The following is a 13,574-nucleotide window of genomic DNA, read 5'->3' as shown; positions in this document are numbered from 1 at the left end:
ATCACCAGCCCAGGGGGCCTGTGTTTTCTATTATTATTGTTATTGTTGTTGTTTATTCTTATTATTGTTAGCACAGCCTTCAGTGCCTTTCCCAGCACTGCCACCCTTCAAACTCTCGCAACTTTCCCTCTGCACCCCTGAAGCCCCGTTACCCTCACTCGAGCCCCCCATCACCAGCCCAAGGTGCCTGTGCTTTCTATTATTATTGTTATTGTTGTTGTTACTACTGTTATTGTTAGCACAGCCTTCAGTGCCTTCCCCAGTGCTGCCCCCCTCTAGAGCCTCACAACGTTCCCACCGCACCCCCGCAGCCCCCCGTTACCCTCACTCGAGCCCCCCGAAGGCAGCCAGGCCCCTGGGAGCCGCCGGCAGCCAGCGCGAGCCGCAGGTGCAGGAGGTCGCGGGAGGCAGCCGGCCTCAGCCCGGCAACACCCTGCGCTCGGCTCGCTCCGCCGCTGTGTGCCGGGCAGCCTCGGGTCTGCCCTCCCGCTCCCTACCTGCTCCTTCGGTAGGTCTTTTCCTACAGTCTGTCCCCCTGGCCCTGCCCTCAGCCCCCGGCCACTGCTGCAAAATGCTCTCCACGCTCCCTTGCCCTGCTGTCCGGCGGGAGGGGACCGCATGGATGGATGCGGATGTGGACACACACCTGTGTCACATGCTGCCATCGTGGCCCATTCCCCAGGGTGTCCACGGCGCAGCTGAGTGCCCTCCGAGATCCCAGCTGAGCGGTCGGCAAAGGGGGAGCAAGCAATGGCTTTGAATTGAAGGAAATGCCCGGCATCCATGGCAGACAGGCGCTGGTGGGGTAGGGTGCTGCAGAGCCCTTCCCGTGGGATCTGACATACGGCTCAGTCCATGCATCCAGAAACTTCCCAGACCCACCGAAGATGGCCAGCTTTGCTAGTCTTGACCAAGAACCTGCCTACTGCATTTTCTCTGCTGCTTCTCCTGCAGGCCTACAGGGCTCCTCCGTCCCTCTCCTGCCTTCCTTGCCTGGGAGCAGACCAAATCAAATTTGTTCCCCTCTCCTGCCATGCTGTGTCCAGCATCACTTCTGCCCTGTGACCTGCCTGTCTCCCCTACCCTGCCCCCAGTGCTGGGCTCCTCGCAGCAGCCCCCATTCGCACTGATAATACCTCCTCTCCCACCAGAAACGGGGCAGCATCCTCCCCGGCACACCCGTGACTGCTGGAAGCTGTAACTGGATTTCAGTCCCTCCCATGTGGGCTTAGGGTAGGAAACGAAGCGAGCTTTCCTTCTTCTGTCACCTCTTAACACTCTTTCTCTGAAGCAGCGGTTCCCTTGCTCTGCTTCTGACCAGAGAGGCTGAGCCATGGCCAGCAGCGCTTTTGCCAAGGGAGAGGCAGGTGGGAAGGTGTTCCTCACTGGCAGGTGCAGGAACATCTCCCAAAAACCCTCGCTGCAACAGCAGCCGGCAGGGAGCCATGCACCCAGCAGCAATACCACCAAATAAACAGCCAGGGAAAAGGGAAGGACAGATGGACGAAAGGGATTCCCAGTCAAGAAGCTTGTTTTGAAGCAGCAGTGGCAGCTCCAGCACGGAGACCTCCCAACACGTGCCCTGGAAGTCATCACTGACTCCCTCCTGCCACGTCCCTTCACCCGCCCCGCATGCTGCTGCAGCCTGCCTGCACACGCGGCAGCCCCCCTTTTCCACCAGCACCCCGTCCCCTCGCACACCCCGGATTTTACCCCCCGTCCCTGCCAGCCCATCCGCAGTCCCCTCCGGTCACGCGCAGGCGAGTGGTGTTGGGCAGCAGGGAGATCCGCTGCTCCTGCAGCCAGCGGGGAGCATGGCCAAGAGCAACGGCTACAAACGTGGAGCAAGCGCTTTCCCAGGCTCCGCTTGGCCTGCTCCTGTCCTGCTGGGGAAACCCGGCACCAGGGCTGATTAATGAAACGCCAGCAGAGGAAGGTGTTGCCATCCATCAGGAAAACCTGTTTTACCGGGAGGCCAGTGCAGCGCTGGAGCAGGTGCAGGAGCTCCATCCTTGGTGGCTCTCAGGGCTCAGCCACAGCGACATGACCTAGTGCCGGGACAGTCCTGCTGACAGCGGGGGGCTGGCCCACAGACCCCCAGAGCCTCTTCCCACCAGCACTCCAGCTGTCTCCTGGAGAGGACAGGGCAGCGTGGAGCCTCCTTATTTTTTTTTCCTGGCTTCTCCTGCTCAAGCTACTTGCTGGGGTAAAGGATTCCTCCTGACACAGAAGATGGCTGGGGCAAAGGGCCAACTTCTTCTAGCTGCTCCTGAGGAAGCCCAGAGACAACCCTGCTGCCCAGGGAAGCACAACGCTCCTCTACCCCAGCACAACAGCTCCTCCTCCTCATCTTCCCTTCTTGGTTCACCAAAACCCCCGGCACTTCTCCTGACCCTCCAACAGCTCCTGCCCTGAGTTTGCCAGCTCAGGCTCAGCAGTGGCGCTGCTGGACCCCACCAGATGACGTGCAGAGCTCCTCACTGCAGCGCTTAAAATTTGTGCCCGTAGCCAACGTAAAAACAGACACTTATTCACAAACATGATGCTATTTATCTTGCACAGATTTTTAGGCTGAGAAAGCACTATTGCATTTTCTTACCCTGTGCAAAACACACGGTGCAAATTTCTGCAGCTCAAGTCAGATACTCACGTGGGACTGTGTCTCTGCTGACCGCACGGTGAAGGGACTGAGCCTCTGCCATTGCCCTTCATAGACAAATGGAGGCAGATTTGCCAGGTGGCTGATCACCTAATAAAATCCCAGACCTTGCCTTGCCTCCCGTGTGAGTTTGCCCAGCTTTAACATCCATTGCCAGTTTGAGGTGCTTCCCCCTCTCCCAGATCACAGAACCTCTTACTAGCTAATGCATCCTCCTTGCAGCGGTGCTTCATAGGTGAAACCTGTTCAAATTAGCTCTACAGCTTTCCTCGAGGCTCTGGTTTTTAAGGCATAGGTCACGCTAGCGTGTATATACCCCATCTCCCTGCTCTCCATCCCTCTGAGTGCCCCCCATGCTGCCTCCTCCCTTGCACCTCACTGCTGGAGCATTTCACTGTGAACCCTCCGAGTCTTCCAACTTCCAGGATGCTCCACTAAAACCCCAAAACTGGGGAGCAATTGGCACCGAGGAGCAGCTGCCAACAGAAGCTGAGCCATCACCACCCAAATCAACGCCCAGTAACGTCCCTGTCCAACAGCAAAGGAGGGAATGGCTTTGCTTTTTAAAGACCCTGAACACCAGTCCCCAGGAGGGAGTTTTGCAGCCAGGTGGTGCACGTGAAGGCAGTTCTGGGCACTGCAGCGAGCACCAGGGGCCTCACAGACCTTGCTCCACTCAGCATCCCCCACTGACTCCAGCAGCAGGGCAGGGAGCTGCAGACAGCCCCTCCTCAGGGCTCTCCAACCCTCCCTAGCAGGGATGGACAGCTCAGGGGAGCAAAACCTACCGACCTGGGCTCGGTCATTTATGGATTCAGCCCCTACAAAAGCATGTACATCTCTGTAGGGTTACATACAACAGCGCATGTGCTCCAGGATCTACTTTTCATACCCCAGCCCCTGAAGCACGCAGCGCAGGATTCACTCCCTTCCCCCGGCTGCAGCCTGACACGAGGCCACGCGACCGCAGGCTGCCTACCCAGCACAGAACAGGCGTTCCAGCGCGTGACACCACTGGAATTAGTGACCGACCCACATTGCTGCCAGAGTCTCTTTCCATGATGCACCGTTGTCCCCGGAAGCCTCCGGTTTCCTCCCCCCACACGCCGAGGGCACCTCCCGGGTGGCAGGGGGGAGCTGGTGGCATTCCCGAGGCTGCAGCCAGCATCCTCAGCGTACCCCGGGAGGGCTTCTCCAACAGACTTGCCTCGCCGTGAAGAGGCGTTCGAAGAATCCCCACCAGAATCAAGAACTTACAACGCGCGTGGTGGTTTCTTCCACCGCACTGGCAGCCCTTAGCAGTGAACCTCCCCTCTCCCGCACACCGGCTGCGCCTCACATTGGCCTTCTTTAGCCTAAATAACTTCTACTTAAGTAAGTTGTCAAAATCAATAAGTTCTAATAACAGAACTGCTTACCCATTTTTTTTTTCTCCAAGTCACTAAATGCCACCCCAGTAACATCTGTGTACAGCGCAGTGGAGCAGATATCACGACCCATTACAGTGACTTCTCTCAACCAGCTTTTAATTTATAACAGCATTTTTACTCCTCGGACCTGCTTTCAACCCTTGCTTTGCCTCAGTTCTTCCTTCACTTCGCTCTGCTCAGCTCTCACAAACCACATTACCGGCAGCTCTCAGATAAACTACATTAAAGGTACTGAACAATGACCCAATTGTCACATTTTCCAAAAATCTCAGCTTTCAGGTAACAAAAGATGCCCAGTGCAAGGCGGCAGCTGCAGACACAAGCCCAGTGTGACCAGCAGCCTTGCACCAGAATGCAGAGGGAAGCCACCAACTCGATGGCAGCATTTCACCGCCCCCCTCAACATTCTCTGAGCAGTGCTATGCAGCGGCTGAAATAAAGAGCAGAAGGGGAGCAAGCCACCAAGGAGAGCTGAAAGCCGCCTCCGCCTCTCCCCAGCTGTAACAGCAGGTTTGCAGCAAGCAAAGCGTGCAGAATGACGTACAGCAACAGAGGGAAGTTCTGCTGAGGTGGTTAAAGCAGCATCTATTCCCACCTCTCAGAGGGGACCGACATAATTTGCAGATCCATTAGGAACCAGACAATTACACTGGGATCCCAACCAAGAACATCCTATCCCTGCCGCCGGGGTTATCAAGATAAATGGGTTATCCAGCGCGGTGGGACCCAGTTAGCGTCGCTAACAGGACAGGTTAGCCTCGCTTCCCAAAGGACGGGCTCACGGCTTGCCAGAAGCAAAAGCCCTGCCCGGTGCAAGCCACCCTACAGCTGGAAGATCGCCACACGGCTCCACTTTTGAATTGTACACTACAGTCCTGTATTTCATCCCTCCTAGGGGAACCTCCTAGAACTGGAAAAGAAATGAGGCTGGAGGAGCAGAGGCAGGGCTCAGCCTGCCCAGGAGCCACTGCTGCCACAAGCCATGCGAGCCTTGTGCAGCGAGGACCCAGCTGAGGGAAACGAGGTGCTGGGCAGAGCTCAGGACTAACCTCGCGAGCACCAAGGGGCAGGCGCAGCAGTGGGACCACCTCCCAGCAACACCGGAACCGCTCGGGTCTGCAGGTCACAGCAACGGTCCGTCTATGCCCAGGAACCAGTTTCCAGCACAGGATGAGGACAGAGGGTTCGTGACCCGGGCGAGTGGGCAGTGGTCGCCCCTGGCAGCACTCCCAGCCAGTTCACGCCTTGTGGATCTCCTCAGCCAGCTGTGTTTAGCAGCCCTTACAAGAAATATTTTCCCCTCGTGAATACAGCTGGCTTCTCAACCTGCCTAAGCTTCTAGCACCCACTGCGCCCTGCAGAAAGGAGGGTCACAGCTACCCACACCCTTGGTGTGTTTGATGGGCCCCAGGGCTTTTGTTTACTGGAAAAGAGCAAGAAGTTGCTCCCTGTTCATCTTCTCCATGCCATTAACGATGTTACACACTGCTGTAACACTTCTTTCCCAGGCTCCAAGAGGCCTAGGCTCGAGCTGTTCCTCTCACAGAAGCCACCCCCTAACTTCGGGTGTGTTTGTCCTCCCCGATTGCTTCCCAGTGCTACAGCCCTTACTCGGAGAGAGGGCACCAGCAACACGGGGCTGAAGTGCGCATACGGGGAGGCAATTTTACACAGGGAGGGAACAGTTGTCTCCATTCTGTTATCTAGCAACTCCTTTCCGAATGGCACCCAATATTTAATTAATTTTTCTGAAAGACCCCAGAAAACTTCCCTTGGGTCCTGTATGTCAGGCAACCCAGAGACCTCACCACACAAGCGTGGGATGGGACGGTCGCATTCAGAGGCTCCTCCTTGCCCCGCTTCACTGGGAAGTGTGGGGGAAAAGTGATTTTCAACTATAAGGACATTTAATTAATAGCTGTTCAACACAAAAAGACAAAGTCAAAACCAGAGTTATAAAACACACAGATACATAAGCCCTAAAAAGCGGAAGATAAGACAAGCTGTAACAAAGACCAAGGGCTCCCAAGATGGTGACAGATCAGACGATTACAGGAACCACTCAAGTGCAACCTCAAAGAGCTTCAGCTGGAAACTTCGCCACCAATATTCTTCATGGGGAAGAGCAAATCTCTCATGGGATGTTTGAGGGGAATTGTGGCGTAAAGTTTATCATGCAGTGTTTAAGGAAGATTATGGGAGAAAAACTTACTGTGGGATGTTCAGGGGAAGGATCAAATGAGGGGAGAGGGAGGCATTGAGCTACGTCAGAGAGAAGTGAGCACAGGAAACGGAGAGGAGGGATAAACAGAAGGGGCCAGTCACACAGACACTGGCTGCTGGTCAGCGTGCCCGCCTGCCTGAGCCCCGCACCCGATTCCCACCATCTGTCCTGGCCTCGTTATTAAACTAATCCCTGCCGGCTCCTCTGCACGCACGCACGTGTGCGACCTGCCAGCAAGCTGCACGCTGGCCTAGCCCACAAGTAGGGCAAGAGATGCGAGAGCCGGGTACCGGGCAGGGCACAAGCCTGAGGAGCTGCTGCCAGCGAAACACACACACACAACCCACCAGCACGCTCTCGGTGTGACAGGCCAGGCAGCAAGAGCAGGATTTGGCCTTTTTTGCCATTCCTGTTTGGCGAGTCCCATTTGTGGTTTCCTGGGCACCCGCCACAGCGCTTTTCTTCAGTTTCTGCTTATCGGTCCGTGTCTGGTTGCATCAGCAGCGCGTGTGCGTGTCTCAGGGAGTTCCTGGAGTTCACGCTCAGCCTCACCACTTGCTGAAGCTCATCACATGGGAAAGCAGCAGCCTCATGCGTAGCGGACCAGGACAAAGGATTCCCGAGATCCTACAGTCCACTGCGTTCAGCTGTTCTCAACAACAAACACGGGAATAGCGCATCAAGTTCTCCCACGAACCCAGAGCCTGGCAAGGAAAACAAATCAAGGCAAAGCCTCAGGTGAGCTGAGCTAGCAAGACAATTACAGAAACAAGATTTATGCCTCAGGTCCGTCACACACCCAACTTCACACACACTGTGGTGGAACAGAAGCTGGAGAGGGTGCTTGGTAGAAAGTTTATTAACGAAGTGTCTCTAGAGATTTATTCACTAGATGGCAGAACCAAAGAAGAGAATAATCAACTCACACTGGCAAAGGAAAGGGACCTGGGCTGACATTTAAACAAAAGCAGCCCAGACCACTGCCCGTTACGTCTTAAGGAGGAGCAACCCCCTCTAGGTGAACAAAAAGGCCGAAGGAAATAGTGACCATAAGCTCTGGTGGCAATCGTCAGTCGTAAGACCAGTGGCAATCCCTGCTGCAGTCTGGGAGGTCAAGAACCAGGAGACTGCTGGGGACCAGCACAAGGCTCAGTCACAGCAGTGGACTGGATTAGCACAGTGACCACAGGGAACTAGGGACCAGCACAGGCCCACGGGCCCAGGAGGGAGATCCAGCCCTGCCCCAACAAAGCCCTCTGCTCTCCGGCACCACAAACACAGCCCACACCCCCGCAGCCAGGATTTCAGCTCTCACTGCCTCTTCACAAAGAGAAGCACAGCAGGGCACAAGAACCAAAAACGCCAGAGCGTCAGACAGGAGTGGAAGGGGTTTCTGTTGCAGAGGAGTAAGGGGACGTGGCAGAACTCTGTATTCAGTGTTCCAAGGGAAAAGGCCAAGACTTGAGCAAGAGTATAAAACCTTTAATGTGTCAGTGCATCAGTCCTTGATGCAGAGGGAAAGGAGCAAACAGGCCTATAGCTGTCCCAGGCGTGCAGCGCTGCAGAGGTTCTCTGCACAGAGCAGCAAAGACGAGGTGGTACACGCAAAGCTGTGGCAGCCTTTGCACTCAAAGGAGGGGGCCAACACCCGGGAAAGCAGCTCCTCTCACGGTCTGTTCTGTTTCATCCTATGCTTCTTCTTGGCAGGGGCTTGAGGACGCATCATTTTGGGAGAAGGCCGGCCAGCCTTCAAGGGTCTCCTCTGTGCCTGCAATGAATGTCTCTTCTTCAAAGCAGGCTGTGGTGGCTTCTGCTCTTTGTCAGCTTTTGATCCCTCAAGTTTCTTCTTTTTTGGCTGAGGCTCCACAATGGTATCAGGGACAGTGGATGGAGGTGCTGCTTCCACAGCAGGCTCTTCATCTGAAACAACAGAGAAAGGAGCTGTAAGAAGAACCTGCCTGGCTTCCGCAGGGGAAGCAGCCTGCGAGAACAGGCCCAGCAGCTCAGCCGAGCTCCAGCACCGGGTTACCTGTCTGTGCCTGGGGGATGGCGTTAGAGAATTTCTTGAACTTGGCAATGAAGAACCCATCCATATTGTGCGTGTGGGGATAGAAACGCCTCGTAGACTTGAGGGAGGGGTGGAAGCGACGGTCTTTGAACCTGGAGGAGGAAGCAGGGTGAGAAATGATAGAACACCTCTGCTCAAACCTGGCCACCAAGAAGCCTGCGCAGCTTGTGACCTGGCACGCACCTAGTGAAGCCTTCCTTGCCAAAGTCCAGGCCTGTGGCCACCAAACGAACGTTGCGTTTCTTCAGTGCATAATCCACAACCCACTCATTCTCCTCCACCTGCCAGAAATTAAGCATTAGGATCCGAAGCTCAGCAGTCCTCTGAGTAGGAGATGACCACAGCAGAGCGTGGAAAGGACTTACCATGATAGAGCAAGTGCAATAGACAATGTAGCCCCCTGTCTCTGAGGCAGCATTGACTGAATCTATAGCGCTAAGAATCAGCTCCTTCTGCAGATGAGCACAGCGCAGGATGTCTTTCTCATCCTGAAAGAGAAAGATAGGTTAGCGTGCCAGAGGGGCACAGGGAAGCACTCCAGGCCTCTGCTGTGGACGGAGGGATGACAGGAGAGGAAAGCACGCATGATATAAAGGTTCCAGAGTCTTCTGCAGAACTAATCTCAAAGAAAACTGGCTCTGGTACAACATGCAAAATAGGAAAGAGAAGGAAAAATATATCAGTGTCTCCACTGCAGGCATCTCTGAGAACAAAGCTGTCCCAAAGTCCTTCCTCTTGTGACTCATACTTAAGTCCCCATCTTGTGTCCCCACTGGCCACTCACCTTGTTGGTTTTGACAGCAGGATCCTTAGAAATGACACCTGTTCCACTACAAGGAGCATCAAGCAAGACACGGTCGAACCCTCCAAGCACCTACAGGAAGACGTACGTTTGGAATTACACTCACAGGCAGGGACTCAGAATAAGACTAAGACTAGAAGGGGAACCAGAAGACTAGGAAGGCAGCAAAGATCCCTCGCTCCTCCCTGTCCACCTTCCTGTCTCCCTATCAAGTAACAAACACACTCCTCAGCAGCTTTGCTCATCCTCTTGTGACAAGTGGCTTTGGAGAACACCCATTTAACTAACGGGACAGCACAGCAGCTCCAGGTAAGCAGGATAAGGACACCCCAGCACAGGCAGGAACGTACCTTGGGGAACTGGCGTCCATCACAGTTACTCACTACAGCATTGGTGACTCCCAGCCGATGCAAGTTCCCTACCACACTATGCAGCCGCTCGGCATTGCTGTCATTGGCCAAGATCATACCCGTGTTCTTCATTAGCTGAGCTGCCAGAGGGCAAAACACATCAGCAAGGGGCGGCAAACCCCCTGCACTTTTGTCCGCAGGGAGAGCCACCCCTCTCCTTTCCCCAAGTTCAGTCCCTGCCTCTGTCACCCCTTTCTGTATAGATGAGTGAACTCGTCGCTTCACAGGGCACCCCTCCCAACCTCCCCACCAGGGGCTGCAGGGCGGTACCTATGTAGCTGGTCTTGCCTCCTGGGGCACAGCACATATCCAGGATGCGTTCGTTCTCCTGTGGAGCCAGAGCCATGACGGGGAGGAGACTGGAGGCTCCTTGCAGCATGTAGTGCCCAGCCAGATACTCAGGGGTGGCACCTAGGCAGGGAAGGCAGAACAAAGTGCGATGACACGCAAAAAAATGGGAGTCAGGAGTGGGTCAATGGAGCCCTACAACACGAAGGGTGATCTCACCAATGGGCACAGAGGAGTCATAAATAACAAGCCCCGTTTTCGACCACTTCCCCAAGGGGTCGAGATTCACACCACGGTTGATTAGAGCCTGCAAGACAAGGAGATGGGACTGAGATGCTGTCCCGTATGACAGGCGGTGCAGGAGACAACCACAGGCTCCTGCTCACCTGTGCCAGGTCCCGTCGCCGCGTCTTGAGTGTGTTGGTGCGAATGGTCACAGGGCGGGGAACCTCATTAGCTTCCAGGAAGTTTACCAGCTGGGTGGAAGACAGGACAGAGAACAGAGGTAAAAACGAAGGCCCAGGAAGGCAGCTAAATCCTCATCAGTCAGCAAAGATACAGGCAGGGCAGGATCCTACCTCAGGGAGTGGGAAGATGTCCATAAGCTTCACGAGCAAGAAGTCACTGTAGGAATAATAGGCAGCCATGTCCCGGCGCAGCAATGCAAGGTACTCTTGTCGCGTGTGTCCTTCCTCCCGCTTCGCCCCAAAGTCCTGCAGCACCTCCATGTTGCCCTTGATGCGCTGGTGAATGATGTGCAGGTCAGGCGGCTCAGCAGGTAGAAGGACCATTAAGGAACCATGAACAGCCAACAAACTTGCACACACACAAGCTCTTTGCAAGCACAATCAGTCATGCAGGACTCCTGCATCACAGCACCCGCACCAGAAAGGCTCTGTTGGAACAGACTGTCATCAGACCTCAGCAGAGTGGGGATTCAAAGGATGGGACCGGGCAAAAAAAGTTCACAAGGCAGGAACTACAAGGTATTTACAAGAATTTGTTTAGTTACTTTAGATAAACAGAAAAAACTAGGAAAAAGACAACAACAAAAAACATCTTCTAATGCTGAAAACAATACCTGTGACAGAAAAGAGACTAGAAGTTCCCCAAGGGCAACTACGGGGTACAGAGGAGAAGGAGAAGAGGCAGGATTAGATGTACTGGGGGGAGGAAATCAAAATCACTAAAGCCCAAGAGCAAGTACTTTGGGTGCTGGAATTGCTGTCATCAGAGGCTCTAGGAACGGGTTAGACAAACACCTACCGGGAAAATCAGGGTACAGAGGAACAAACTACTGATAAGATACCCACATGCACTCAGGGCTGGAAAGGAAACCGGGGCAGGCTCCAAGCTCTGTACAGGGCCCAACAGATTTCCTAACTGTGCTGTACAGAAGCACAGCATTGTATACTATCTATTTGGGCAGCTCATCTAAAAATACCTCATCGCGCACAGAATGCTCTTGCTAAGCAATACTCATGATAAAGTCCAAAGGAAGCCCTTTAGTCGTATCCAGGCCCCGTGCTGCTGCAGGCACATGGCTTATGGATGTCACAAATAAAAAGGATATCCTCTCTCTCAATCTGTTCATTAGTTGGCAGTTTAAACTGCTCATCTATATCCAGGTTGAGCTGCAGATCTGGGCCCTCTTCCTCCTTCTGTCCTGTTTTCTGCCCCCTTGCCGCCTCTGCCATCTCCTCTTCCTCCCCCTCTTCGCTGTCATCTTCACCAAGGCTTCCCCTAAGGACAAAGAACAGGACAGATGTTTTACAGAAGAACAGTATCACACAGGTACTTCACAACTACCATTTCTTAGATGGCAAAAAGGACAGAAGAACAAACAACACATGCTCCTTGTCTAACCAGGAAAGACGCTGCAGGCTGGCAGTATTATCAAATCCTTACCTATCAGAATTCTGCTTCAGGGCAGCTTTTTCAATAGGCAGCAACTAAAGAGAGACAAAAGAATAATGAAGCAATATCCCCGGGTACCCCCTTACTTCCCAGCATCTGTGAAATTTACCTGTTCTGTTTGAAAAAGCAACAAACAAAAGCACCAAATATTATCCTGGGATCAGCTGCTAAACTGGAAATTGTTATTGTGAAGGGAAGAAGGGGAAAGCTCTCTGCCACCTCACTATCCATCCACCCCTTAGTAAAGTCACTCTTGTTTCCCCAGGCCTGACGGGTCTTTTCAGCCAGCAAAGCCAAGTATTTCTTGCATAATTAAGGGTAAAAAGCTCCTACCTCTTCCTCCTCTGATGATGAAGACACACCGTAATCATCCACCATCTCATCGCTGCTCCCATCCTCCTCTTCCATCTCCCAGCTGCCTCCTTCCACCTCACCATCGCTGGATAACTCCACATTGCTTCCTTTAGATGGGATTTTCTTGGCTTTGGCTGGAGCCAGCCATTTTGAGTTGCCATCACTGAAGCCAAAGCGGCCACGAGTGGTTTGTCCCGCTGCCTTTACAGCACGTTTCTCCTTCTGCGGGGATATCTGCTCTTCAGCTACAGGCAGATGCAGCGGTTAAAAGTTAGGCGTTATTCTCAGAAGCAGCTGCCCTGTTTTTTCAGTTGTGATACAAGAGACCTTCACCCTAGGGCTGAGCTGCCTGGCCAAGAGAAGGGATTGCTTGCTCTCCACATCGGTTTTCTCAATCGCAAACAAGGGCACATTACCACCTCTACTCCAACAAAGCTTTAAAGAGAACTAACTAGAGTTACCAAAGAAAAACATGGCCACAAAGTTCTTATAGTGTTTGCCCTGACGTGTTACAGTACCCCCCCTTCCCAAATCTATTGTCCATCCTTCCCTCCTCCTGCTGTGACACCTTCCTATGCGCCGTGGGACACAACGCGGCGGCCCGAAAGGCCTCAGCCGCCCAACCTGCCTGCGACAGCAGCGGCGACCCGGGAGCGGCACCATGGACCAGAGCATCCTGCCGGCCTGTCCCGCGGGCAGCACCGCCGCCTGGCACGGCGGGTCCGGCAAGCAGGAAAAATTCGTTTAAAATAATAAAACCCCCACCTGTCTCGTGCCATACAAAAAAAAGGGGGGTGGGGGGGTGGTCTGGGGGGCAGCAGGACAGGCTGTCTGCAGGAACGCCCCACCCCGGCCGGTACTCACCTGCTGGCTCCTGGCCCGCTGCTCCTCCTCCTCCTCCTGCTGCTGCCCCCCGGCGCCCCCCGACCGGCGCGGCGCTGCCCGCTCCCAGCCGCCTCTTCGCAGCCCTGCGGCGAGAGGGGAAGCGGCAGTGAGCTCCGCCCCGGCCCCCCCGGCCCCCCCGGCCCCCCCGGCCTCACCTCCTCCGCCCGTGGCTGGAGAGCTTCTTCCTGCCGGGCTCCGGCTCTGCGGAAAGACACGCGGCCGTCAGGCGGCCCGAACCGGCAGCGCGGCGCCGGGCCGGGCCGGGCGGGGCCGGACTCACCTGGCGGCAGGAAGCGGGCCAGCTCCACCTCCGCCCCGCGCTGCTTGCGGGCCTTGCGCCCGGGGCCGCGCTTCTCCTTCCTGCTGGGGTCCAGCCTGCGGCCCATGGCGGCGCGGCCCCTCCGGCGGCCCCGGGCCCGCCGCCACACGTGCGGCCCGCCTCTGGCCCCGCGCATGCGCCCGCCGCCGGGCCCGCCTCCGCCGCGCTCCCATTGGCTACCACCGCCTCTTCTGCTCGCTGAGTGGATGCGCCCGGTG

At 55.0% G+C, this 13,574-nt stretch overlaps 1 protein-coding gene across 1 annotated transcript; it reads right to left on the bottom strand.

Annotated features, from left to right (window-relative positions):
* Window positions 1–7,774: 7,774 nt before the first annotated feature.
* On the bottom strand, window positions 7,775–13,496 carry NOP2 (NOP2 nucleolar protein). Its single transcript, XM_055712720.1, has 16 exons — window positions 13,318–13,496; window positions 13,193–13,238; window positions 13,017–13,120; window positions 12,132–12,397; window positions 11,790–11,833; window positions 11,455–11,624; window positions 10,460–10,659; window positions 10,268–10,357; window positions 10,101–10,188; window positions 9,864–10,004; window positions 9,534–9,673; window positions 9,166–9,255; window positions 8,747–8,869; window positions 8,565–8,662; window positions 8,343–8,473; window positions 7,775–8,233 (listed from the first exon to the last, which is right to left on the bottom strand). Exons 1-16 carry the CDS (start codon window positions 13,490–13,492, stop codon window positions 7,980–7,982), a joined length of 2,160 nt encoding a protein of 719 aa, XP_055568695.1. The 5' UTR covers window positions 13,493–13,496; the 3' UTR covers window positions 7,775–7,979.
* Between the last annotated feature and the right edge of the window lie 78 nt (window positions 13,497–13,574).

The sequence above is a fragment of the Falco cherrug genome, chromosome 5 (genome assembly GCF_023634085.1).
Source record: "Falco cherrug isolate bFalChe1 chromosome 5, bFalChe1.pri, whole genome shotgun sequence".
Classification (NCBI taxonomy): Eukaryota; Metazoa; Chordata; class Aves; order Falconiformes; family Falconidae; genus Falco; species Falco cherrug.
The sequence above is the reverse complement of the archived record's forward strand: the minus strand, read 5'-3'. Positions and strand labels throughout refer to the sequence as shown.

Excerpts from the sequence above, each read along its gene's own strand:
- NOP2 (XM_055712720.1), bottom strand. The coding sequence starts at position 13,492 with ATGCGCGGGGCCAGAGGCGGGCCGCACGTGTGGCGGCGGGCCCGGGGC. Across the intron at positions 13,239-13,317 it reads GGCCCGCTTCCTGCCGCCAG|AGCCGGAGCCCGGCAGGAAG; the intron begins GTGAGTCCGGCC and ends GTCTTTCCGCAG. Across the intron at positions 10,660-11,454 it reads TGAACAGATTGAGAGAGAGG|CTGCTGAGCCGCCTGACCTG; the intron begins ATATCCTTTTTA and ends TGGTCCTTCTAC.